The sequence below is a fragment of the Anomalospiza imberbis genome, chromosome 8 (genome assembly GCF_031753505.1).
Source record: "Anomalospiza imberbis isolate Cuckoo-Finch-1a 21T00152 chromosome 8, ASM3175350v1, whole genome shotgun sequence".
Taxonomy (NCBI): Eukaryota; Metazoa; Chordata; class Aves; order Passeriformes; family Viduidae; genus Anomalospiza; species Anomalospiza imberbis.
In genome coordinates, this window is record NC_089688.1 from 32,229,968 (window position 1) to 32,257,733 (window position 27,766).

The 27,766-nt window shown below is 48.1% G+C and overlaps 2 protein-coding genes and 2 long non-coding RNA genes across 5 annotated transcripts in view; 2 read left to right on the top strand and 2 right to left on the bottom strand.

Moving 5' to 3' along the window:
* The window catches only part of OAT (ornithine aminotransferase), a 345,851-nt gene that overhangs the window by 48,030 nt on the left and 270,055 nt on the right, over window positions 1-27,766 (bottom strand). The gene's annotated exons all lie outside the window — the stretch shown is intronic.
* The window catches only part of LHPP (phospholysine phosphohistidine inorganic pyrophosphate phosphatase), a 74,320-nt gene that overhangs the window by 19,231 nt on the left and 27,323 nt on the right, over window positions 1-27,766 (top strand). For both annotated transcript variants that reach the window (XM_068198295.1, XM_068198294.1), the window contains exon 6: window positions 2,608-2,699. In XM_068198295.1, coding sequence (XP_068054396.1) covers window positions 2,608-2,699 — 92 coding nt within the window. The remainder of the gene's footprint in view (window positions 1-2,607; window positions 2,700-27,766) is intronic.
* LOC137478411 (uncharacterized) lies at window positions 10,002-12,696 on the top strand. Its single transcript, XR_011001549.1, has 2 exons — window positions 10,002-10,077; window positions 11,429-12,696. It is a non-coding gene; the product is annotated as an uncharacterized lncRNA (long non-coding RNA).
* Window positions 20,038-21,393, bottom strand: LOC137478412 (uncharacterized). Its single transcript, XR_011001550.1, has 2 exons — window positions 20,511-21,393; window positions 20,038-20,162 (listed from the first exon to the last, which is right to left on the bottom strand). It is a non-coding gene; the product is annotated as an uncharacterized lncRNA (long non-coding RNA).

The following is a 27,766-nucleotide window of genomic DNA, read 5'->3' on the forward strand; positions in this document are numbered from 1 at the left end:
GCTCAGGGTCTGTGGCACAGACAGCACCAGTGGCATTGCTGACTCTGGGGATTATATTTTGCCTTTCCGCCCCAAATTCCTGGGGGTTGTGTGGATCTCCTCTGTTCTCTCTGCCCCTCTGGGCTGAGTCTGATGGGAACCCTTTGAGAGCAGTGTTTTCCCTCAGCTTTGGCACATGTGCTTTATTTGCTGTGTGTGTACAGCCACACACCACCTCTCCCCATCTTAGGGAAATGGAAATTACACCCATCCTCCTTCCTTGAGGATTTGTCTTAAAACCCAGAGACTCACTGCATTCCCCCACCACCTTCTTTTTAGTTAATTTGTAGCCAATCTAAAAAAAAAAGTAACTTTTGCAGAAGACTTGAACAGATTAGTGCTGTGATCCCTGTGTAAAATGTGAACAGGAATGGAGATCTTTTAATTCCTGCTTTCAGTGGCTATGTGACCTTTCAGTTTTATATCTTTCTCTCTCTTCTTACCATATTGCAGTCAGAGAGGAAGTTAAACCCAGGTTTGACAGGTAGAGTTTTTTTATTTCCCTTGACAGTGCACCTTTTGACCTCTATCTTCTTGCCAATGATTTTTTAAATCCTAAATGATTTTGGAATAATTGCTCCTCCTTTAGTGATTATTGCCCTTCACTGATAGTAAATCTGTGAAATTCCCTGGGGGCTGGAGCACATTTTTGTATGCGTGTGCCACAAGCTGGCCTGGACAGGCATCGCTGCTCAGCTGCAGCTGCACTTGCAGAGCTGCCAGAGTCTTGCAGGAAAACTTCCCTGGATGGGGTAAAATACAGCCCTGGCAAGCAGGAGAGTGCTTGGGTGGAGAGGCTGCCCTGCTCTGCCCTTTTCGTTTGTCAGAGGAAATTCTTCTTAGGGTTATTGGGACACAGGACTGAAATTGCCTTTACATCCCGAATGTTGGGATTTGGGCTGAGCAAGGGCATGCAGATCTGTTCCCTCTCACCCTCAGAGAGGTGTTGGAAGGAATTTTGTAAGAAAAAATAATTATAACCTCTTAAAGCCAATGGTTGAGATTGATTAAATATCCTGGAGCAGCTTGGGGGAATCGCTAATGATGCTTGGCTGGGGATGGTGTTGCCAGGTTCTTGCAGCTCTCCATACAACACTGGGGTTATTCTCTTTTCCTTTTCCACATTTACATGCTTCATTTCCTAATTACTTAACTCTAACCCATCATTTTCTCCCCATTTCATGCTGAATTGCTGGTTTGGAAGAGCACTAAGGAAAGGTGAACTATCTACAGGAGAAGCTGTCCCAGATTTACATGTTTGTAGCTCTGTTTGGTTTATGAATTGTCTCAGAAAATTTAGGTATATCCTGAGATTTCCTTTACATGCAATGTAATACATGGGAGAAGATCCTGTTGCAATTAGATAATTCATAAAAATAGCTCTGGAGGTTTAGTATTTTTATTCTTTCTCAAGCAAAACAGAGCTGGGGAAGGGATGGAAATTCAGGTAGGAATGTCTGGAGCTGGAAGGTACCATGGTTGTGAAAGCCAGGCTGTTAAATTTATGAGGCAAAAGGCTGATTTAAAAGATGAAAACAAAATGGTAAAAGATGCAGCTAGTGCTGTAATAGACAAAATTCAACTTTAATACAAAAGGTAAAAAAATCTGGTTGATAAACCACATTACAGAATTTCAAATCTGTGCTGCCTCTGTTCTCTGCAGAATAATCCAGAACACTTTTGGGAGGTGTAAAGCTGATTTTTTTTGATCATTAATGGAAAATTGCTGTTTTGTGTATGTACTGGGTTTTGTTGAAACTATAAAATACCGTTCCCCCAATCATTTTAAATTTGAAGAATAGAATAAATACAGTAATTTGTAATGCAGGATGATAAGCACTTGAAATTTTGTTGATGTGATTGTCAACAGAAAGGACCCTTTGGCTGATGCACTCTGATCTAATAAATATCTTTAACATAGGCAGGAAGGTGCTCTGTGCACTCTTTTTATCAAGCACCAGACAAATCTGAGCACAAACAGTTACTCTTTTGGTAATCTACTCAATTTGGTTTATTAATATTGGCATTTACTTAAATTGATGGTAACACACACGGTGCTAGGCCTGTACACATTGTGTCATACTGTGCAAAAATGAATAAATTCTATTTTACAGCGACTTCTCAAATTTCTGTATCAACCTGGGAACAGGTTGGGATCAAGCTCTCAGTGATTACAAGCTTAAGCTTTTGACCAGCCTGTAGAACACCAGATTTAAGAAGTTAAGCTTAATTTAAGCCGCTTGGAGCATAGCAGGAATGGATTGTTAGGAAGAGAAGAGGCCTAACTTCATAAAACTCACCATTTTCTTTCAACTGTGCCCCAAATCCCTTTGATTGCTGTGATTGATTACAAATTGTACAGGTGTGTGCTGTGCCAGTGCACTGCTGGAGGAGCTCTGGCATGAATTACCCTCAGCGTAGGATGACTTTTAATCAATACGATGACAATATTATCGTGTTTAATTTGTCCAGTGGCAGCATTAGACCTCAAATCAAGCTGTTTGTTATGTCAGGGGAGGGTGACAAATGGCAGAAATGAACTTTTGCTGTATTTCACTGCCCTGACAGGCCATCATGATCGGGGATGACATCGTGAACGATGTCGGGGGAGCCCAGCGGTGCGGGATGAGAGCGCTGCAGGTGCGGACGGGCAAGTACAGGTCAGTGCTCACCCTGCACATCCAGATCAGAGCCACGAGGCCAGGCTTTGTCCGTGCCTTTTCCCCTCCTTTCCCCTTGCTGTCAATGTAGCTTTGCATTTGTTGTCTGCCCAAGCACCTCCTTGTGCAGCACAGACTCGGGGGGATGGTGATATTTTCTTTTAGGAAAACACTGTGTGGAAATAGCAGGAAGGGGAGGACACAGTGTCTTTGATCCTTTGAAGAAATACTTTCTGCTAAATTCCTGCTGTATTTTTTTCATCACAGTGTATAGAACTGGTGTATTTCCTGGGGTTTGGGTTTTTTTTCCCTGCTGCTGCATGGAAGTGTTGTACACTTGATACCAGACATGTCTGAAACCCATGGCAGGGTTGGGATTATAAAATTAGACTGTTGACTCAGCCATCCCTGTGGGTCATCTCTCACAGCTTTAGGAAGGGCTCCATATGTCTGCCCTTCCCTCCAGACACATATTCAGCACCGAGGTGTGGGAAACACAAGAGTTGCTTCCCCAGCTCTCACCTTCCCAGAGTGCAGGGTGCTGTAGGGTCACTCATGGCTCCAAATGCAAACCCCTCCTTGTGCAGCTGTCCCCATGATCCTGTGCCCTCACTGAGCTGTCACAAGGCCAGCTGCTGAGGGGGACCCAGAGTGCTCCTCTAAAGGGGACATGACCCAGTGCCGAGCAGGTTGGGTTTGAGGTCGGCTCAAGGTGACTCCAGATGCAGTGCAGAAATCTGTCCCTCCATTTGACATTCTGATCCCAACACTCAAAATCTCATTGTAACCCTCTCCCCGCACCCAGAACCATGCCCTCTTCTAGTATGGTTCAGCCACACCCTTTGACATCTGATGTCATTTGTATTTTCACAGTTTTTCTTCACTTTCAAATCCTGAGACTGTAAAAGGAGGATGCACTTTTGGGGAGGGATACAGCACATGAAAATTATTCTTGCCATAAGCTATCTGAAAAGTTATTTTGCTTGTTTTCAAGTCAATCTGTTCCTAAATTTTCTTTTTTAGTTTGTGAAAGGTGATAAAATAATACCCTGTGCCTTAATTTTAATGGACCAGTAGGTGGTGGTTTCTGAGGAAAAAAAGATACAAGTGTATTGTGTTTTCTATAATTTTAGGATAGTACATCTAAAAATCAAATATGTATCTGAATAAAGCTTGGGAAATCCCAAAGATTAAAAAAGTAATTATATAGTTTGTGCTTTTGGGATTATTTGTCTGTAATCTTTGTAATCCCAGGAGCTGGACTTGATGATCCATGCAGGTCCCTTCCAACTCAGGGCTTTCTGTGACTCTAATCCCATTAGGTTCCTAATGGAGAAAATTGGGATTCCGTGGTTGATGTTGTTCTCATATTAATGGGCTCACTTTGCAAATCCACATTTTGTTGCTACACAGATACAGGTGCCAGTGAAGAATGTATCTTTGCACACAAAGGTGAATTAGGTCTTTGCTACTGATCAGAACTCTCCTGTTCCATGCTTTACCCATCATAAAATGTGCCCCAGGTGATGTTGCATCCACACTGTTCAGGCAGCTGGCACAAATTCTGTGTACACAAACACACATAAATATGTATCATCACATGCTAGAAGGGCATTTCCTTGTGTCAAGTTTGAGTCATGAAGTCACAGCTGAAAGGGAGTAGCCAGCTGTCCTAGATGGAGAACAAAGATTGTGTTTCCTGTTTCAGTGTGTGGTTGGTGCTTTCTCAACTCAGGCACTGTTGCAGAGCAGTGAAATAGAGATGAGTGTCTCTCTCGATTCCCCAGCCAGGCCTGCTGTCAGCAGCTGGGAGTAAAATGAAGTAACTCCTGTTTGCCAGGAGAGGTCAGAGGTGTATCTGTGTTTTAAAGAATGACTTATTTAGCATACTTAGAAAATCAAGGCACACGGTGAGGAGAGACAGAAAACAAACAAGCAACGGGCAGGATAAGTTAAAAATAAATAAAATGTAATTATTTGGTGGTGAGGTTAGTTTAAAATCTGATCTATAAGATACACAAAAGTCCTGTCTTTGCCTTTAGCCTTTGATGACACAGAGTTCTGTGCTGCACCCGAGCACCTCTGGATGGCATCATTGGCTCGTGCACATCACTGTGAGCCCCAGCCGGGGCTTCCCCACCATCCTGGGCTGTTTGTCCAAAAGTCTTTTACAGCACAAAGCTCTCAGGGTTTTGCTGCAGCTGTTGGTGGAGTGCTGGTGTGGTGGGATTGCCACAGGTTTCAATAACAGCACCACTGAATGGTTTGGGTTGGGGTTGTCCCCCATCTTCCTCACCCAGAGGATGTCCCCAGCTGGCATTGTCACCTCCAGTGCACAAAGGTGCATGGGGCAGCTCTCCTGCTTTCAGGGCTCAATGCAGCTTACATGAACATTTTAGGAAAAGGTTCTTCCCCCAGAGGGTGCTGGGGCACTCCCCAGGCCCCTCAGGGAATGGGCACAGCCCTGAGGCTGCCAGAGCTCCGGGAGGGTTTGGGCACTGCTCCCAGGGGCAGGGTGGGATTGTTGGGGTGTCTGTGCCGGGCCAGGAGCTGGACTGATGATCCCTGTGGGACCTTCCAGCTCAGGATACTGTGATTCTGGGGTTTTTAAGGTCTGCTGCCCACCCAGGTTATGCAGGGATGTGCCCTGGGATTGCCACCTCCCCAGGCTCTCACCCTCCTGACCTCTGCAAAGTCTCTCCACTGTTGGCTGCTCCCAGCATGAGGTTCAAAATATGGATTAAACATTCACTTTTGCACCACCTTGCATGGAGTCCTGCAAGTTGGCTCCTTTGACTTGCTTCTCTTGGATCTTTAAAGTCAATTAAAATCTATGCAGCCTATTTCCTTCAGTATGACACACTTTGCCTGCTCCCCCTCCATCTCAAGTGTTGAACTCTTCCTCAGTAGCCAAAGCAGGCATGGCATGGATCAGTCCAAGAAAAGCCTTAAATCCTGTCTGCAACATGGACTAAAACTTCTGCTGGCACAAATCAGGGCTAAAGCTGGGAAGGTGAGGGGATAAGATTGGTGTGTTGGGGTGACCTGACACAGGGTGACTAGCTGTTGGGCAAGTCTAGCCTTTCCTAGGTGCAAATTCCAGATGCAAAGGGTCAGTCTGGGCTGCAGGCTTCTCCTCTCTCTTTGTCCCATGTCCAGGACACATCAGGCCATTGCTGCAGGCTCCTGAGGGCTGTGAGATTTGTCAGCGTTGGGAAATGTGATGCCAGTTCCAGAATTTCTGTGCACACCTGGCCAACATCTTTCCCATCTAGGGAAGAACCTGTTCTTGTCTTCCAGCTTGGGGTATGAGCTAATTCCACTTGTAGCTAATTGGCCTTGACATCAAACCAATGATTCCCACAATAACTATTGATTCTGCAATGCTGTGTAATATCCTCATTCCTTTTTGTAGCCTGCAAGTTAGAGCAGAGAAAAATGACTTTGAGGCTCTTCCAAGTGTCTCCTTGTACCTCTGGAAACAGCTTCCAGGTGCATCAGATCTCAGCTGGATCTTGGCAGGGGGCAAGAATTGCTTCCCCCCTTCTCCTTGTTGTTATTTACAGGTCTTGATTTGTAAATAATGAACTTTCCATTGCTGGTGTGTGGCAGCAGCCAGGAACGTTCATGGCAGTGGTGCCCACTGCCCCTGCTCACCGGTGAGCTCTGGGCTGGCTTTGGGATGTGGCAGTATGGATTCATCCCCTCTCAGTGCCCACCTGGGGTTTCCTTGCTTTGATTAGGGATTGATCTGATGGCCATGGCTGATACTGACAGCAGAGTCAACATCCCTGAGCTGCCTCACTACAGACATCAAGGATTCCCCAGGGATGGAGGCCCTGAGAGCTGCCAGCTCTGCCACTGTTCTCCACAACTGGGTCAAGTTACTTCATGTATCCCTACTTTTTAATTATCTTCTGAGAATAATTATCCTGGCTTCCTTACTAAAGTGGCTTGTGATCTGTTCCTCTTGCCTGATTAAAGAAAACACACAGAATTTGTAGTAAATTAGCTTTCCAGGAGAGAAATCAAAACGTGACCAATACAAAAGTTGGGACAGAGAAGTCTTTTAGGCTGACTAAGGATTGGGAAAAACAGATTGTGTCGTTTAATGAAGTTGTAAAAGTATTCTAAAAGAACATTCCACATGTAGATAAATTCACTGCTGTCGCTGTGTAATTCAGTGAAACTCGTGACAACTTCTGTGAAGAAATAATCACCTCTTGCTGCTCTGCAGGGAAGGAGCATCCCTCCACCCTCCCTTTCCTGCTCCCTGTGTTACCAACCCCGCCAAGATGAACAATTTTATGAGTTTTTTCCCATCTCCTGGGTACCAGCAGTGTGGTAATGAGAACAAGCAGACAGAGGCACTCCCTTTGTGCAGAAACACAACCAGAAGCATGCTTAGGGCCTCACATCCTGATAATTAAGCCTGTTTCAAGTATTAAATGGAAAGAGTTCCACCCCATATTTGCACTGTGAAAAGTTGTATTATAATTCATGTTGGTTAATGTCTTAAGCAATGTTTGTTAAAGCTGGTGTCAGTGAGTTGGTTGTGATAGCTGATTGCAGGCAGGCCCAAGGCATAGCCTTATCACCCTTTATTGCATATTCAAATTGTGGTTTGCTCTGTCTGTGAGAGGATCTTCACATGTTTTTATCAATTTCTTGACCACAATTTGGTTACCATAATATTTGAATCAGCTTTGTAGAGGAAGCTCAGAGTAAATCCTGCAGTGCCTTAGCTTGCACATCTGATCACAGCCTTCTACCTTCCCAGTATAGTCCAGTGTCCAGTCACAGAAATTACTAACTCATGCATGAATTTAATTATCTTCAGTCTAAAAGAGAAGTGTGAGATTGAGGAGGGTTTATTAGTAAGTAATTTATTTATTGGTAGCATAATAAACCTCGAGGGAGCAGTGTGTGCTCAGGACATAGCCATGCCGTGTGCTAATGTGCTGCTCTGAAAAAAAACTAGCCTGAATATCAGAAAAGAGATCAATCTGCAATGAGAGTAGGATAAATAAAGGAGGAATGGATCAGGTGAGTGAGGAGAAGCAGTATTACTCAGGAGCCTGACAGTTCTGCTCCCTGCCTGACCCATGACTGACTTTTCCTCAGCAGCCCCACTGCAATCATCTCTCGTCTGCAGCACTTAGGAGGGGAGGCAATGTGCACCCTGCAAAGCAGGCTGGCAGTGACCACATCAGCGGCAACTTTGCTTCCCCTCTTGCCTCACATCCTCCCAGCTCATGCAGCAACAGAGACGGCTCAGGTTTCTATTTCTCCTCTTGTGAAGCTGATAAAGGGCTGGAAGAGGAGGAGCTGGTGCCAGTTTCTGCTACCTGAAGCCAGAGGCAGCAGGACCTGGGGGGCACGTGGCTCAGCTGGTCTTGATGTATGGGACTAAACCACTTCCAGGCCCTCTCTGACAGCATCCAAAGCTAATGGCCTTTCTTCTTTCATTCCCTTTTGCTCTGGTGCCTGGATGTCTTGGCAGGACGTGCTCTTCCAGCCTGGGCTGGCAGCCACCCTTCCTCCACAGCTCCTGCCCCGCCTGAGCAACACCAGAGCCCTTGGCAGCTGCTTGTCCAGAGTGTTTTCCTTTCCCTCCTCCTTGCAGATACACAGTTCCTGAGCTGAGCTGGTGCTGGTGGCAGTTCAGGGCTTTTCCAGGCCTTCCACAGGCTGTGTTCATCTGCACAGCACCTGTGACCCGAGCAGCACAACCCAGGGCATGGTCCTCGCTGATTTTTATCCCTTTTCTTAGCACCTGCACAAGGCTGCAGGGAAACATTCCCCAGTGAAGGAGCCTTTCTCAACACTTGTCCCTTGCAGGACACGGAGCTCTGTTGGCTTGTCCAGCCTTTGACAGCATGGATGAATTCCATACCATTGGAAAACCACTTTATTTCCATGAAAATGCAGAGGAGAGTGCTGAAATGTGCTGTAGAAAAGGCACAGCTGGGACAGCTGCACAATTTGGGTTTCATTAGAGATTTCCTTTTTTTTTTAAAGCACAGGTTCCTCCTCTGTGCTTGTGTTTTCCTCCAGGCTCTGGTGCTGCATGGAGTCCTCGCAGAGAGACTGCTCTGATTGATAAAACCAAGGCAGAGAGAAGCAAATAAGAGAGACACAGGCCAAGTCAGCTGCTGATGTAACTCCCTTGAAGAAAATGGTTCAATATCTGAAACTTAATCTGGTTTGGGCCCTTGCTCATGCTGTAAACATGCTCAGGAGCAGCAGTGCCAGAACAGTGCCTTGTGCTGGCACCCTGCAAGCACAGAACACCTGAGCATTCCTGTTTTAATGCTGTTCTGTGTGCCCATGGATGCTGGAGGGTCCCTGCAGGCTTAGCCAGTGACATTGTTCAGCCAACAAAGCCACAGTGGCTGCCTTCCACCCCTGGAAGTGTCCAGGGCCAGGTTAGACAAGGCTTGGAGCAACCTGGGGTAGTGGAAGGTGTCCCAGAAGGTGGAACTGGATGGGCTTTAAGGTCCCTTCCAACCCAAACCATTCTGTGATTCCAGCAGCTGCAGAGGGGATGCAGGCAGGTTTTGTTGGCAGGTTTTGCAGGGGACAGGGGCTGCCAGGCTGCTCAGGACAAGGGAACAGCCCAAGACACAGGAACACAGGAGCTGCTGCCCTCCAGCAGCCTCTGCTGGGCTGGCTTTTACCCCTTTGGGAGGTGTGATGGGACTCACAGAATTAAAAACAGAGCACCCAGCAGTGCCAGCTTTAGGTCTGGGATGTGTGTGTGTGTGAGTGCTCTGTGCTGCAGCAGGGCAGTGTAAGAGAAGGGCTTGGGGTGCAGGGCAGCTCCCCGGGCTGCCAGCACTGCCCCTGCTCCTGGCTGGGTGCAGACAGTGACTCACATTCACATTTTGCCCCAAAACCATCCCAATTCTCACTTGTCTGTGGCCTTCTGTGGCTGTCAGCAGCAGGTGTGGTTCCACCTGAGCCCTGCTGAGATCAGCTCGTTCAGCACACGGGGCTGGTGCTGTTGCTTGGGGTCTGCATCCTGTTGGGCCTTTGAACTCCAGCCAGAAGCCTCCCTACAAAGCAGGGGTGTGTGTCTGTGAGGAGCAGAGAAGAGCCTGGCTGCTCTTTGTGTGGATCTGCAGCTCATCTCAAAAGCTTTTCCTTATTTCACTGCTTTGTGTGCACAGCAGCACATCACTTGCTTAAGTGGCCAAAGCACAACACAGGCACTGGCTGATCAGGTGTTGCAATTAGGGAAATTAGTGCAGTGAGTCTGATGAGGAGCAGCTGGAGGGGCTCAGCTTGGAGAAAAGGAAACTCAGGGGGGACCTTCTTACTCTGTAACTGCTTGGAAGTGGGGTGCAGCCAGGTGAGTGTCAGTCTCTTCTCTCAGGTGACAAGAGGAAATGACCTCAAGCTGTGCCAGGGGAGGTTTAGATTGGATACTGGGGAAAACTTCTTCACAAAAAGGTTTGTCCAGCCCTGGCACAGCTGCCCAGGGCAGTGGTGGAGTCCCTGTCCCTGGAGGGATTTAAAATCTGTGTGGATGTGGCCCTTGGGGACGTGGGTCAGTGGCACTTACAAGAATGTGGGGAGGCAGGGTGGGGTGATGGAGCTGTCAGAGCCAGGTGGGTGGATGGGAGCTCACAGGCTGCAGCCACAGGGCCCTTCTCCATCCCCATTCCCAGTGCAGACTGGGGGGGGGCACATTTCTCACTGGGAATTTTCAGAGGGCAGGACACAGCCAGCAGACTCATGGAATAACAAGAACTGTCCAGCTCAGCTGTTAGCTGCACAACAGAGTCCAGGCCTAAAAATAGGAGGATGTCTGACCCCAGAGTGAAGGATTTTCACTTGAAAGCCAGCCTGGCGCCCGCCCAGGGTGACATCATCCAGAGGGGAAGTTGGAATAGCTTCCAAACTTGTTGCTTTCCGTGGAGAAGTGCTAAATGCATGTGTCAGCAGATAATCAAGCAGCACATTTGCCGTGGCCATGAATCAGGGGAGAGAAGGGAATGGGGAAGGAAGGACCTGAAGGGGGTAGGAACAGAATTGGAGCTGCACGTTGGAAAGGAGTTTTGGGAGTGTTGTCTGTGTATAACTCAAGGATAAAGTCCCATTCAGGCTGAGTCTGTCCTGTGAAGATGACATTTTTCTTTCCTTTGAAGTGTGCTAAAAGTTACTGTGCTGCTCTCAAGGTTCTGGCTGTGAAACCACCCAGTGGCATCTGGTGATATTGGCCACAGCTGTGCATGATTTGGATTTGCAAGTGCCTGGATACTGCTGGAGGTGGCCATGGAAGCATCTGAGATGGCCAGGTACTGACTGACTCCCTTGGTTTTAGCTCACTGGTATTTGAAGCAGCTTTTCCCAGGCTAACCTTCAGGGATTTGATCCAAATCTGTGCTCACATGGCATGGATGACCTTGCTGTTGTTCTGTGCTTGAGCACAGTTCCTCATGCTTCTGTGCTAAGCTGCCTTTTCTTCTTTAGAAGTGACAGTGTGTATAAAGTGTGGTGGCAGCTTTCCTCTGAAATTTGATGTCTTTTCCCTCTGGATGCTGCCAGGCAACTCCTGTGCTCACCCTCTAACGAGGACACCTTTCCCTCAGTGCTGATGAGCACATGCTGAAATGTGTAGCTCTTTTCAGATGATGAAAGCCAAGTGTGATACGGGGAGTCTCCTCTATCTGTTTTCCTTCTGCCTTTTAAATTCTCATTATGTATTTATAATGCTGTCATAGCAAGGATGCCTGGAGCACAACCATGGGCACTGTTTGGTCTCTGGGTCCCCAGTGAAGCTGAAAAAGCTGCTGTTGTTGTGTAAACACTGTGTCAAGAGCTGATTTCCTGTGTGCTGCTGGGCATTTTCACCCAACTCTGATAATGAAAAGAGGAAAGGAGTTTTACCATGTCGACGTAGACATCTGATAGGAAACCAATTTATTGGTTAGATACGGAGAGTAGGGTTCAGGCACGCCAGCCCTTCCTTCTTGGGGTTTTAGCACTTCAGCTCATCACAGCAGTGAAACTGGTTGTCTGCAGGGAGATGACGTGGCTGTGGTTGCAGAGGTGCTATGTTGGCACTGGCTGAGCCTGGGGCAGGCAGATGATAGCCTGGGCAGGGTCAGGAATTTACTTCCATGCCAGCATCAAATGCATGGCCCAGACAGGAGCTTGACCAGTTTTTCCTTGGTTTACCCTTTTTCTGCACGAAAGCTTGAAGCCTGCCTGACCCTGGGACGAATCTCTGCTTGCAGCCAGACTCTGAAACCTCTTAGCTTTTGATCCCTGGCACTCTTCAAGAGGTACAGCCCAACTGGAGCAGCTGGGTGAGTGGCAGGGGCCTAAACCTGAGCAGCTGGGATAAATCTGGCACTCCAGGAGGGAATGGCAGTCCTGCTGCAGCTCCAGCACAGACCCTTCATTCCACTGAGCATTAGTGGAGCTGACAGACGTGAGAGTGAGCACACACTGGACGAGCCAGCTCTCGTTCTTGCAGACGGAGCACTCTTATTTTTCCTTGCTGGTTGAGATGTTCTAGCAAACACTCAACTTCCTTGTTATCCTTAAACTATGTGGAGAGGTGGGGAGTTGCCTTTTACCCAAGCAAATGGACTTGTGCTTTGAAAAGTCCCTTCCTGCAGTTTTTGGCATGACTGATCACTCTGTTCTCAACAGCCCCCGAGCTTCGTGACACAGGAGTTTTGTACAAAGCTGTATTTTTATGTGCACAAGCTTTTAGAGTTCTTTGAAAACACATCCCTAGATGTCTGTCCTGTGGTTTTAAGGGAGAGTTGGAGTTGGGCCTTGCCTGGGAGGAGGGAGTGGGTTCTGGGATTGTGAGACAGTGGCCAGAGGCGCTGGCAGACACACGGCGCTGGCCAGCGCTGCTGCACGTAGCACAAGTTGTCAAATCACATTCAGATTAAAATACTGCATATTAAAAGACCATTACAGAATGAATTGAGCCATATTGTGCATTTACTCTGAGGAGCAGTGCTTGATGAAACACTTGCATCCCCTTTCCTGTGCTGAATCCTCATTTCCCCATTGCACACTTGTGGGGGGACTCACAGAGCAGCACCTTCCCCTCTCCAGTCATCTCTATTTTTCTGCCATGCCTTTCTGGTCATTAAATACAAGCATCAATGCATTTATTCCTGGAGCAGAGCTCTGCAATCCTTCCCTGTGCACACAGGGCCAAGAGGCACAGCTTAAAGCTGGCGCTGGCTGCAGGGTTGGGTGCTCACGTGCTCGGTTTGAAAGGACTCGAGCATTTTGTGCAAACATATGTTGGAAATGCCACTCGTGACCGCCTCAGGGGCATCGTGTGGGCTCAGCCCTGCTGCAGATGGACTCCCAGCTGGCCCTGGGCAGGCACTCAGAAAATCCCAGTGCCCTGAGGAAAGCCTGGGAATCACAGAGGAGCAGTGTGGCAGGGCAGAGGGAGAATCCGCTCCTCTGCGGGGCAGCACGGACCTTTGTCATCACAAAAGCATCTCTGTCTCCCGCCATCAGGCATCAGTGCTTCAGTCAGAGCTGCTGCTCTCCTCTGGGGGCTCCCAGAGGCTCTGCTGAGGTGGCTCTTCCCCGTGTCCTGGCTCCTGGGAGAGGAGTGAGAGGACAGGTTTTGGCTGAGGATGTGGAGGCCGGCTCCTGTTCATACAAAGTGGCTACAAAGACCTCAGTGGAAGGGAAAAAAAATAAAAAAAAAACCCTCTCTGCATTTCAATCAGCCTAATTAAAGTGGCTTTTTGCAGGGGCTGGCAGGCCCAAAGTGATTTGTGCAATTAATGCCTTTTGTGTTTGTCTGGTGGGGTTTTTTCTTACCCTCACTCGTTTATGGGACCATCACCTATGTGTATTCTGTGGTTTTAAGGTTAGAATTAAGGGGCTGGATATAACTGCTCCAAGGACTGGAGTAAATGGTGAGAGCTCTGCTGATTTACACCTGTGCTGCTCTGGATGCCTGGAAATAGCTTAACAAGTATAAAAGGGAAAAAAAAAAAAAGGTTTCTCCATCCATCTGGAACTCATTGCATCCATCAGGGGAAGGAGAGGCATTTGTGAGAGTGAACGCTTCATTTATCAGTGTATGAGCTATTGAAAAGCCTGGATGTAGCTGGGATAATTATAACCCAGATTAGTCTTCTTGGAATGGAAAAGTAACGACAATCCTAATTTTACCAAATCCTCTGAAATTTATTGCCTATTTGTTTAACATCCCAGAGCCCTTCCTACAGCAGGGGACCTGATAGATTTATGGAGGTGCAGTTTGGTAATCTGAATACTTGGGAGTTCATCTGCATGGGCTGCTCTGGTTATTTTCACTGTCACCACTTGGAGGCCGTGGGAACTGGGGATGCAGATGGGAGCACAGGGGAGGCACAGGCCAAACATCAGCTGGAGCCACTCAGAACATTCTCCTTCCACTGGGCTCTGCAGGTGAGGAGGACCTGGCCAGCTTCAGCTGTGGGTGGGAAGGGAGGTTCCCTGCTGGGAAGGGAACAAAGCTCCTTCCTTCTTCCCTTCAGGACCTGCCCATTTTTCTTTCCTGAATATTTTTTTAGTTTTTTTTTTTTTTTTTTTTTTCCCTGCATGTTTCCCCCATCCCTGGAAATGTCCAAGGCCAGGCTGAATGGGGTCTGGAGCAACGTGGTCTAGTGGAAGGTGTCCCTGCTAGTGTCTGGGATTGGAACTGGATGGTTTTTAAAGTCCTTTCCAGTCCAAACCATTCCATGATTCTCTGTGAGGAGAGGCAAGATGTATTCAGAAATTGCCCACGCAGGGAGGGTCAGAGTATCCAATATTTAGAGATATTTGGAGAGCTGACCGCAGTTACTCTGTGCCAAGCCATGGGTATCGCCTGCCCCTCACAGACTCTTATCAAAACTGAAAACCTCTGCTAGGTGCAGGAATAGCAGCAAAAGAAGGAAAATCCCTTTGGGACAAAACAGGCTTTGTTAAAAAGCAGAGGTCATCCAGAATGTGTGAAAAGGCAGGTAAAGGAGCAGAGCTCTGGACCTGGAAGCTTTGTTTGCTGCCATCAATTAATAAGAGAGGAAAATGCCTGGGCTGGGTTTTAATAATTGTTTCTGGTCTTTTTTGTAATAAGTTCATCACTTTTAGGCCTGTCTGCATTTGTGACTTTAGGAGCTGTGCTGCCTTTTGGCTGAATATTTACTCTTTTCTTACCACAAAAGTCAGTGTCTTTCCAGTGGAGCCGGAGCTGAAACGCAGAGTCTCGATTTCTTGTTCAAATCTAAAGCATTTAGGATTTTAGAGTTCTTGCAAGCATCACAAAACCCCAAACAACAAACCCTGAAAGATGAAACTGTCTGTCCAAAGAAGACAGGAGGAAAATTTACTTTGCCTCCTTCTGAGTTGGGGGTTTAGTCCAAGGGGTTCAGTAGCACTTTAGGCCTTCATGCTTCAAGACACAAGCCAAATTCTCCCTAAAAAAACTCAAAAGGTCTTTTTCCTTCAGGGCACAAATTCTAATGTAAAAGCTCTCACCTTTTCCTAAACCCCTGTCAGAAACTGGCCACTGTTGAAGGGGGAGTGCAGTTAGCTCAGGCTGCCTGTCTGAGCTGGCATGGAGGCTTTTTCCTGCTGCACCTTCCGTGGGAGCACGCAGAGGAGCCTTGTCACCAGGATTGCTGTGTTGTCACTGGGAAGGCCACCAGTTCAGGTGGGACAGGTAATCAGGGATGCAGGAAAGGTGGGGATGTGTCAGGGGGGTGTATCAGGAGGCTCCAGTGTCCTTGTTGCCAAAGCAGTGTCTTCCCAGCCCTGTGCTCCCAGCTCCTGTGCTGCCATCCCTTGGTGCCTGACTCGCATTTCTGCAGGCATCCAAGTCCTGAAAAGTTTGGGTGAGCTGTTGGATGGTGTGGGGCTGGTGGTTTATGAGGGAACATCAGTGCTATGTCACCTGGAAGTTACAAAACAGTTGGCTTGAGTGAGGCAAAGGAAGGAATCTTTGCATGTGCTTGGGAAAATGGTGAGGCAGCAGCAAAAAATGAACCTCTCTTTGTCCAGAGCAGAGCAAGTCCCCTCAGCACCAGCTCTGCCCCACATTTAACCCTCCTGTGGGCAGATTGCTGATCCTGGGAGCCAGCAGCAGCTCCAAGGGTTAGGAAATCAAAGGGACTTCCTGAGGTCTTTTTATCTCACAGGTTTCCTGCTGCAGCCTTGGCAAAAATGGTGCCAGCGAGGGCTGTGGCTGTGGCTCGTGCTGCCAGCTGTGCAGCAGCTGGGGAGCAGGGAGTGTTGCCATCTGTGTGTGGCAGCCTTGCCAGGCTGGAGAGATGAGCAGGTCTGGTTCCTCCCTGGAGCCAGTGGGAGCCCCTCCGTCACTCCTGACAAAAACACCTTGCGCCTCCCAAATCTTCCTGTTATTTTTTATTACTTTTAAAACATCACACCCCACGGTCACAAGAGGCAGGGCTCTTCCTGAAATCCTGACCTGGGATTGTTTCCAGCTGCAAAATGCTGTGGCAGTATTCTTGCTGTGTCTTGGGAGAGCATTTTCATGCCACGTAAACGTGAGGTGTCTTAGAAGTTGCTCTTGGGAAGTTTTGGGAAGTGCATTACTGGAGATGTTAAGTAGGGTGGTTGAGGAGGGTGGGATGGAGTAACTCCTTTACCTTCCATCAGCGCCTTGGACCCTCTGTTCCAGCTGCAGTGAGCATCATTCAGCTCCAAAGTGCTGCACCCTCCTCCCACACCCTCCTGTGGCCATTCCCAGGAGCTTTGTCCCTGCCAAAGCACAGCCTGTCACCAGGAGGAAAGGACAATGAAAAGGAAGCAGTGGAGTTAGCCATATAAACATTTAAACCTTACCCAGGCTGAATAATAATGCAGAGTGTAGTTCCATACAGACAGATGCTTCCTGGATGGAAGGAGCCACTGGATCTGATGGGAATGGATCAACAGCTTTGCAGTTTCTGCAGCTCAGGTCCCTGGTGTTGTCCCAGTGACTGTCCCTGCCTGGCTGCAGGTCGCTCAGGGAGGGGATTTTGAGAGCAGCCCAAATCCTGGTTGTTGTGGGGTCTTGATGGAATTCTCTGTCCCAGCCCCAGCATGGGCTGTTCCTGCTGGCTTCAGGGAGGGTCTGCAGAGGCTCATCACCAGTGCCAGCAGCTCCAGCTGCCTCCTGACATTGCCTGCCTGCTCTTAGACCTCCTGTACACAGAATTCACAGAATCACCGGATTGGAGGAGACCTTCAAGATCATCGAGTCCAACCCAGCCCCAACACCTCAGCTAAACCCTGGCACCCAGTGCCACATCCAGGCTTTGTTAAACACACCCAGGGATGATACCCTCCTCCTGGGAGCAGAAATCATCTGTGTGTGGCTCTGGAAAAAATCAAAAACTTCCCTCAGTGCCCTCTGTGATGCTGGCATTGTGCCCTTCTGGCCTGCTTCCCAGACCACCTCCTGCACAGGGTGACATTGCTGAGGAGGGTCCCCCTTGCTGATGGCTGAGCTGTTCCCACTGCGTTCCCGTTGGATGCTGTGGGGACACCTCGCAGGCAGTGCTTCCCAGGAAAAGCCAGCTCTTCTCAGAACCCCTCAGGAGCAGGCTGTGTTCAGCCTCCTGACCCACCTGGGGAACGGGAAAGGTGCAGGGAGGTGTTTGGGGGAAGAGCAAACCCAGCCAGTGCTGGTGGGGAGGAATCTGGAGCTGGAATCAGAGCGCTGGCCCTGCTCTGAGCCACACACACACACAGAGCCAGGTAGGTTTTATCCAAGAGAGCAGCACTCAAGGAAGAACAGACAGAAAAAGCTGTGCTGCTTGTTCCAGCTCACGTGCAGCCGTGTTTTCCAAAGGGAGAGTTCCACACTCCTGTAGGAGTGGCTGGAGACAAACCCCATCCCTCAGCCCCCTCACAGAGCATCTCGTCCTGACAGCATAACAAACTCCCTCGTCCCAGGTGGCCATCCTCGGGAAAGAGGCTGATTGCCAAGTAAATCCAGGAGCTGCTGCCTTTATAGGAACCTCCTAGAGGATTGACAAGGCAGTAAAACAACAGTTTTCTATAGCAATTGCTCTGTGGGGAATTTGGTCAGATCGCTGCGTTGCAAATGTTCAGAACAGCCTGCCTGTAGAAATCCTTGAGAGTGTGATAGGATTTAATCAATCCCATTTGTTTGGATGGAGAGGCAGCCCAGATCTCCGTGGCAGATGCCCAGGAAATGCTGGAGGCAACAAAACCTGTTAAACAGGGCAATGTGTGGCCCTGTGAACAGAATATACTGAATTTGCTTTTTTTTTTGGACTCTGTCAACCCCTCCCTTTATTACACCTTAGGTGTGTCCAGTCTTCACTCATCCTGTCATTTTCCTCATTTTTTTTCCCTTCTCCATCTCCTTGCCTCAGACTCCTGTTTTTATTTATTTGTTTCTTTATTTATAAAATGTGCCTTGATTCCCTCTTATGCTTCAGTCTGTGCTGGGAGGCCACAAGAGGCAGTTGATGTGGTGTTCTGCATCCCCCCTCACTGTGGGACACAGGATGAACGTGCTGGGGGTCCTGCTGGGTTCCATGCTGTGTTCTGTGATGTCCCTTCAGGAGAATGTGACATGCTGTAGAATGGACAGGAGGTGGGTCCTGTCCTTGGAGTTACACACAAATCCCAAATGTCATCCTAAGGAGCTGTGTTGTTTTAAAAGGCTTTTATTTCCAGATAAGTGACTTTCTCAGGCTTTTTTTTTTTTTTTTTTTTTCATTCCCTTTGAAAACTCTTGGTTCTGTTGCTTGTCCAAGCTGTGCACAAGCAACAAATAGTGATAAAGAACAACCTATTGGCACGGGAATGCAGGGGCCAGCTGGTTGGACTGTGTATTTATTGGACTGGAGATACTGGCAGCATGGAATTATGAAGATCTGCTGTTAGTTTAGGCTTCTCCTATATCTGGTTTGGCCAGCTGTCCTTTCAAATAACAGGGAAGTTTCATGTAGTTACAGGAGAAAAGTTTATTCTCGTGGTTTCTCCGAATTTCCCTTTGCTCACCGACCACACGCTGTCTGCCACCACCTTTGCTTCTTCCCCATGGCAGCCAATTCTTCCCCTCCCTTTGTTTGCTGGATCCTTTGTACAACAAAATGGAAGAGGAGCTTTCCAAAGGCCCAGCACTGTTGTAAAGGCACAGGAGGGCTTGGCATGGGGCTGATTCTCCCTGGAGCTGCCAGGCTGATGGAGGAGCCAGGCCACGTGGCTGTCACTATGTTGTCAAGCTTGTTTTGGGAGATAGTGTGGGAGAAATGTCCTTTATCCTGAGATTGCTGGGTCTGCCATCCAAGGGGACACTCGTCAGCAATTTCCTATCTGCAAATCATAATTACTGGGACAGGGAGAAAAACAACCCTGGGCCAGTCTTGGTCTTACCTGCTGTGGTTCTTAAAGAAAAGGCACAACCTCCTGTAAATAATCACCCCAGGAAGGGAAATACGGCATTTAACATCTTTGTAAAATAGCTAGGACTCAAAAAGCACCAAAGTGTTGTCCCTTTGTCCTGCAGAGTGTCTGCATAAAGCAAAATCTGGTGATTTTGGTTCTGTTAGAGGGGAAGCAGCACCAGCACAAGTGAGATAAGCAGAGATCTGAGCCTTGCTTTTCCTGCCATAAGCTGGTCTGGTGCTCTGAAAGGCACATGGGGGAGGAGGAAGACTTAGGTGGTGCTGTGCAGTGACTTGATGAAGATTGGCCCATCCTCGTGGGAAAATCCCAGGGATTTCTGACACACCATCCAAATCTTGCTTTCCTGTCATTTACAGGCAGCAGCCCAGCCTTGTGTGCTTTCAGTCTGGTACCTGCACTGGGCTCTAGCTGGAAATGGAGGAAGCTCTTCCCCCTTTAAAGAGCTCTGTGTCCCTCCTCTCCACTCCTAATTAGGAGTGCCATTATCTCCTGCAGATCGAGCCTTACAGCATTCCTTGGGCTCTGCCTCCCTGCCAGCTTTTCCTGGACATCTGTGGGCTCACAGGACAGCATACCTGGTGTGGAAATCCTCTGAAAACTTCTGCTGCTGCAAGTCCCACTGCACCCCTGGCTCCTGCAGAGCATCACTTTGGCCTGGCAGCCTTTCCAAGCCTGCATCCCACTTGCAGCATCCAGCTTCACATGGGAACAAGCCCTAATTTTGTGGTCTCCAGCAGAGCAGCAGGTCCCAGGCCCCGGAGCCACCATTCCAGCAGATGGCATCAAAGACACCTCGTTCCTCTGCTGGATCCAAGGGCTGTTTTCCCACAGTTCCACTCCCCACAGTCCCATTTCCCCACAACTCTGGAGCAGATATTCCTGTAAGAAAAGCAAGCTCCTTGTGAAAAGCAAGCTGTGCATTGCTTTTCTTTTGCCTCACTGTTAAGTGACGTGTCCCATGTCACACACCAGCGTGGTGCCCAGTTCTCCACCCAGCAGTAGGGACTGGGTACTTTTTGCTCACCTTTGGCCATTCAGCCACAATCTCACCTGAAAAATGCGTTGAAAAATTAATTATAGGCCTTCAGGTGCAGGTTTTGATGTCTGAATTTAGTTTACTTTATATTCATATGTGTAATATTTGCATATGCAGTGCCCTGCATAGTAGGGAGATTAAATCTTCCTTTTTCTTTATTTATTTATAAACTATGCAGAGACCTCACAGTTGCTGGAGGTCATTGATCTACCAGACATGAAGAAATCCCTCTTCTTGACTCAGACCTGTAGGATTTCCCATGACCAGCAGGTCTAGCACACTGCCAGACTTCAGCTGATACATCACACTGGAAAATCCAATCACTGCCACATCACATCTTTAAAACTTGATCACTGACTCACCATTATTTCTGATCTCTTTGGGAGCATTCCAAAATCAGGCTCCCTACGTTAGCAGAAGGAGGTCAGGAGCAGTGAGTGAGTGCAGGAAGAGGGAACATCAGTGTAGTTTTTGCTTTTAAACTTAGACCCCTGTGACTTTTAAGTGTAATGATTGTGACATATTCTGCCCTTGGGAAGTGTATGCCAGCTGCTTCCCAGTGCTTGCATTAGCCAGTAGACTTAGCAGGATTTTATGGATCTATTTTCAATTAAAAGAAAAGAGCTGGAATTTCTTCCCACTGGGTTTGTCTTCTGCTCTATTTGTAAGTTCAAAAAGAAAAAAAAAAAAAACCTTTCCTTCTTTACTAGGCCGTAGATACCACATGTCCTTTGGGCTGTACTCTTCAGTCTTCACCTGCTCAAGGTGACTTTGGCTTCTTCAGGCTGGGGCAGGCAGGATTTGGGCTGTTGGGTGAGGTTTGAGGGAGGCAGAGCATGGCAGGCACATGGCAGTGTCCATGGCTGGAGGTCCTGCAGGAAAAGTCTGTGAAATTGCAGGCTGGTTGGTCTGTGCCAGGCAGATTTTGATAGTGTTCTGTGCTCAGAGCAAGACCACTGCAAAAACCTTGTGTAACAGAGAGATGTGACACAGAGCTTTGCTGGAGCTGCAGGAGAAAAGCAAATCTGCATAATACATTTGTTTAATGGATTAGATCTGAAAACAGGATTAAGCCCTCCTGAGGGCTTTGAGGTGGCAAACAGAAGGCTCAGCTGGGCCAGTGGGTGCTCCTGTGGCGTGGTCCCACTGCAGTGCTGGAGGTGGTGTTGGCACTGGTGGCACCTTTCAGTGGGTGCTGGTGCCTTGGTGCACCCTGAGGCTGCAAGGGGCTGTCAGGCTGATGCCCACCAGTGTAGGAATGTGCCCCCTGTTGATGGAGTGAACAAGTTACCCTTTGTCTCCTTAAAAAGGACATAGGCCCAGAAGTTTCTCTCCTCAATTTGGTTAAAAGACACCTCACAGGACCTTGGGGACTTTACCTCAAACTTAAGGATAGCTAATTGGACAGAAGCCAAAAAGTCCTGCCTAAGCATTCACTAGAAAAAGAAGAGAACAAAAGAAGTAAATCGCTTTTGTGAAGTGATTTAGCAGGAGCAAGAACCTCTTGCCCTGGCTCGGTTTTTCTCTGTAAAGAGCTTTTTTATTTTGCCTTTTATTAAAACTTCTTGTTTCCAACACTGTCACAGGAGACATCCTGCTTCTTTTATGCCACCTGAGGTAGCAGAGATATCAAGGGTATAATGTTTGTCTAGGAGAGCTTATGAGACCTGGCTTAAAGAGAAAAAGCATTACACCAGGGCCAGGGCCAGCTAGGAACCTCCAGGTGTGCCCCTGGCCTCCACCCACAGCATCCTCCAGGATGAGCAGTCCATCAGTGCTGCTCTTCAGACATCCCCTCTGCAGAGTGCTGAGGGAGGGAGTCACTGCAGATCTAACATGTGGCTTTTAAGGCACAAACTTATGGCACAGAATGCTGGCAAAATTTCCAATACCAGCAGCTAAATCCCTTTCACAGGGTGAAGCTGGACCATGTTTTCCAGGTGGGATGTACCACTGTGCTGCCCAGTGTCAGGGAAAAGATTCCTACCCAGGAAAAATAATGAAAGGTGCCAGCACTGGTTATCCTGTGCCCTGGGATTGAGTGAGCAGAGCCTGGGGAACAGGTGTTGTAGGGAGAAGGGGGATTCAGGGAATGAAGCTGAAAGAAAACCAACTCGATGCTCTGCAGGAAGGGATCACAGTGCCTGGGGCCATTCAGGTGTTATCCTGGTTACAAGGGCTGCAAAGCTGGGAAGAGTGAAAGGGGAGGTAGGAGGGACCTCTCCAGGTGACACTTTATAACTTAGAGATTTATAAGTTTATAAGTTTAGAGATTTAGCCCTAAATTTATATCTAAACTTTATCTCTATCTTATAAGTTAGAGATTTATCAGGCACCTGAAGTCTGCAAAAAATACAGTATTAGTAATTGTGCTGGGAAGGGACAGGTGGGTGTGCTCTCAGAATGCTGCTGTGCAGTGGCAAACCCTCTGTCCCAACATATTCCTCCTCATTTGTAGTTTCAGGAAGGTTTACACACTAAAACACCTCACTCAGCACTGGGGGACTTCACTCCAGGTTTCAGTCCTCAGCCCTTGGCTCTCATATGCACTCCCAGGAGACAGGGAAAGTTTGGCTTTGCCTGCACTGAGGAATGAAGGAATAAATAATTAATTCTTCCTGCCCCATTCTGGTTTTCAGAGAGCTGGGGACAGGGAGAGGGGGATCCTCTCCATTCCATCCCTGTTGTGTGGAGCCTTGTCCCAAACATGGGGCAAAGTCTGATGGGAAAAGACAAAATCAGCCTGTGCTTTACAAAAACCATGTGGAAGTTGTCCAACAGCAGCTCCAATTTGACTTATCCTTGTCTAGTTTCCATGTTGTTCCCAGATCCATCCATATATATATATCCTGAGCTTCACAGATTTGGCCATTGGGTTTGGGGAAGTCTGGAGAAAATTCATCTACTTGTTTCAGCAAAGGCAGTACATTTCCTGGCTGGAATGCTGGGCATTGAGAAGCTGCTGTTTTCAGCCTGATTTGAGCAATCCCCTTTACATTTCAGACTTTGCAGAGATTTATATGAAGGTTTCCTCTGTAGCTGTGCCAGGGAGGGGCAGGTGGTGACTCAGAGCCAGCTGGTTCGTGATGGGGTGTCAGGAGCACAAGCACATGTGAGGACAGAGCACTGGAGCCCAGGCACAGAGAAGGCCAGAACAAGCTGTCAGCAGATGTGGGGGAGCTGGACTGGCCCCAAAACATCACCATGAGCAGGCCAGGTCTGACCATGCCATCCTGGCCTGGGCCAGCCCAGCTGAGCTGCTTGGGGAATAATGGGGGGCACTGTGGGGTTTGGGGTTCTGGGGCCAGCTGCTGCCTCTAAGCAACCTCTGCAAACTGAGTTTAGCTGGCCATGAGTTAGGGACACAAAATACAGAGCTTGAGATGATTCATCATCTCTCCCCTCATCACCTGCAGTGAAGGACAGGCACACAGTTAAAAGTTTTCTGTAAATGCTAATTAAAATGGACTCAGCTAAGGAGTGATTGGTCTTTTGATTGCATTAAGATTCTAAGTGCAATGAACTTAACTGAAGTATGGATTACAATCTTGTTCTAATTAAAACAGAAATGTGTAACACACATTAGCACATATCAGAAAGAGTTTTAATGGCTGTTTGGGATCAAACTGTTGAAAATATTAATGTGTTGTCTAAAGCCTGCAGCACTTAATTAAATTCTTCATCCAAGTGGAATTCAGGTTACTTCAAAGGGTGCATCCATTCACCATTTTCTTCTGCTCTCAGAAATAGAGGGAATATAGATCTGGATTGTTACTTCCATGCTACCCCTTCAGCTCTGGATCCTGACTTTCTCAGTCCCCTCCAACCCTGTGGAAGACAGGGGGAATTTGTAATTCTGAGCCTTTTGCATATCTAATTGCTGAGCAAGAGGTACCATTTTCTGCCTTGCTTTGGGCACAAATAGCAGGGCCAGGAGGTTGTTGTTACCTTGCGATAGATGGACAGAGATTAAACAACACACTTTGCTGCCAGCAGGCACAAGGAGAAGGTGTTCAGTGTTGGCACAGCAGCAGTGGCCAGGGAAAGCTGTGATCAGAAAAGTGGAGCTCAAGCTGAAATGTCAGAATCCAGGGGGTCAGGAAGGGCAAACAGCTCTTGTCTGGGCTGTGCTACAGCTCTGCTTCTCACCTTTGCAGCTCTGGAGGAACTGACCTACTTTAATCCAACTTTTTAGTGCCAGATGATGAAGGGATTGCAAACAGGGTGTTCTCCCTGGAAAGCACTGCACTTAATTTCTTCCACTCTGTTGGCAGCACCTGTTTCTGCCCTTCTTTAAGACAAAACACAGCCCTTTCCTTTTCTCTGGATGCTGCCTGGGGCAGGAGAAAGGCATTTGCTGTAGATGGTGCCTCCACCCAACTCCTACCAGAAGTGACATGTTTGCAAAGTCAAAAAGTTACTGCTTCTGAGGCCTCTCCAACCACAAAAAAAAAGTATTTTTGAATATCTGTGATCCCTTTTCTTCCAGCTGTGACCTTCAGCTGTCTGCAGTAACCCTTCCTGTTTCTAAACCACCTGGAGGTCCTTGGGAGGGCACAGGGGAAATGCAAACTCACCTCTGAAGGGGAGCAGGATCCCAAAACTACTGGTGAGACATGGGCAGTTAAGGCATTGACAAGCTGGTGCATCGTGTCTATGAATTTGGTGTCAGGGCTTGATTTTTGAGGAACAGCCCAGCAGGTATCAATGTTCCGGGTGCCCCCAGTATGGACAGGTCAGAGGCTGGTGGAAAGGATCTGCCCTCTAACCTGGCTTTCCCCCAAAAGACAGACAGATCTGTGGGGAGAGCTGGGAATGTGCAGCTGCCTCGTGCTCTCCTGGCCATGAGGAGCAGGGAAGAGGCTCTGAAAGAGCAGCACTTGCTCAAGGGCAGGGCTGGGGAGGAAAATGCGTGAGCTCAGGAAGAGCGTGTGGTTATGAGTCAAGCAGCTTGTGAGGTGACACTTAGACCAGAACTAAAGGCTTCCTGAAGTCAGAACTTCTCATCTGGGTCACACTTGAAACAAGCCAAGCTCAGCACAGCCACGCAGCAGCACCTCACACCAACTCAGGACTGAGGTGTGGCACTTCTTGCAACAAGTCTGACAGTGCAAACCCTTCTGCTCTTGGTGCCACAGCACCTCCAGTGACACTTCTGTAACTGGTGCCATGCAGCTCCCCTCACACTGTGACACAGCAGCATATCACTGTTTTTATGGCTACTTCGGTCACGTCTCTCTGCCCAAATCACTGCCTGAATGGTAAGTCTGGGATTGTCCCAAACCCCCCTGACACCACTCCACAACTGCTGAGCCCTGCCGTGGCAGTGGCATGACATCTGTGAGTTCTGCAGTTCCAGGATAATCTCATTTTAGAGAGCCCTAACTGGCCATGTTAACCCAGTCAGTAGCTGGTGTTTGCTCAGTTTATCAAGTCCTTGACTGTGCAGGCCTGGGTGTGCCCTGCACTGTTAGAGGGAGGAGATTTTACACTACAATTTGGAGGTTGATTTAGGAGTCCTGCTTGCCTGATGTCCAAGTCTGTGGTATGAGTTTACAAGCAAGGCAGAGAGGGTTGGAGCCCAGTGAGGGCTGAATTGCAGCCATCACCTCTGCAAAGAGAAGTACCCAACCCACTGAGCAGAGAGGAGGAGTAGCACTGAGTGAGTAAACCTAATTATGTGCCAAAGAGGTTGCCAGGAGCTGGAGGGACAGCAGATGCTGTAAGGTGAACTCATGAGCATAAGATAATGTCACTCCTGTGGCAGCACAGAGAGGAGAGAGCCTGCAGCCAGAAGAGGCCATGTCCAAACACCTCAACAGCCTGAAATGTCCAAACACCTCAGCACCCTGAAATAAAGTTAAGGAGAAGAATGGGACAGGCCACCCAGGGCAGTGGTGGGGTCACCATCCCTGGAGGGATTTAAAAGATGTTCAGGTGGGCTTGGCAGTGCTGGGGCTGGACTCTTTGAGGTCTTTTTCAACCTAAAAATGTTTCTGTGATTCTAAGGTGATTCAATCTAATTCCAGGTAAAGACAGGACTTTGGGACACTGAGAAGCCCCAGATGCATGTGAGGCTGTGTCTGTGTGTGTGCAGACATGGCCATATAACCCTGGGGAGAACTGGGGAAGTTAGCAGGCACTTGAGGGCTGCAGCTGAACAGCCTGAATGTAATTTACTGAGAAAACTTCAGCTCTGTGTTCCTCCAAAAGCCACAGATTTTGCTCCTGAGCTTTCTGTGCCATTAATCTCGTTAGCAACAGGATTTACATGTTGAGATGAGGAGAGGTAAAGCAGGGTTATAAAAAAAGGTACTACAGATGCTACTTCATGAGCCCCAGCTAATTTTCATGCAATTCTGGTTTCAGATAAAGAGCCTTCCCTGGGCTTTTGTAGGAGAACAGCAATGCAGGCTATTCAAAGGGTGATAATACATGGCTCTTGTGGCTAAAGCCTCCTGCTTTCTGAACACATGTCCTCAAGGAGCACAGCAGGGAGCAGGGATGTGCCTTCAACTACACTGCTGCCAGACTCAATCTCTTCCAATCTCTTGCTCCGCTCCAGCTTCGGGGCAGACAATGGGAGAAAAATTATTTAGAGTGAAGCCCTTGCTCACTAATTGCAATTTGTGCTGAGAACCAAGCAGGAGCAGGCAAATTTATTTGGTGTTTTGGCTGTTTCAGGGAGTTTGGTGAACACTGAACCCTGCACAGATTCAGGAAGGGGCAAGATTAAGGCTTTGTTAAAGCAGAATAAATGCATTAGAGTTCCACTGAAAACAGAGGAGCTGAGTAACATCTTCAAGTGCTTAACAGAACTGCAGCCAACCACATATGGCTGTTTTCACAGATCCATAAACTAGATACTATAAAAAAGGAAAAGAAAAATAAAACAAAGGAAATCCACTTTAGCTGAGATAAACTGAACCTGGACACATGTGCAGACCCAAAAGAGCAAGAGGCACCTCACAAGGCTAAATGAGCTCCTCGTTCCCAAGAGTGTCAAGTGTGATCATCTGCAAAAAGGAATGCAAGCTTATGTTTCTTTTAGTAAAAGGGTGAAATGAAATGTTAGTTCTGAAAAGTTTACATAAAGTTAAGTGAGCAGGATAATCCAGCCTCTTAGAACAAGTCTCTCACGCTTGACGATGAACGCAAGAACTCTCTCCTCATGTGTCCTGTATTGTGTCCCTAACTCATGACCAGCTAAACCCCCTCTGTAGAGGTTGGCTGGGAAAGACAGCAGCTGGTCCCAAAACCCCAAACCCCACAGTGCCACCCGTCCTCTCCCCAAATAGCTGTCTCAGTTGGATGGAGCTGTACAGGCTTTGTGGTGGCTGGACCAGTTCAGAACTCACCAGTGCTGTTTTGGTGGAAAGTGGATCTGTAGGGCCAGTCCAGCTCCCCCACATCTGCTGACAGGTTATTCTGGCCTTCGGCTGTGCCTGGGCTCTTGTGGCATTCTTTGTCCCCATTATCACCACAGTCCAGGTGGGATTTCCCTGCCCTGTGTGCAGCATCCTGATGTAGCTGCAGGGACAGCCGTGGGGAAGCCGGAGCAGTGAGCCCTGTCCTCCCTCACAGGATGGTTTGGGTTGGAAGGGACCTAACAATCTAA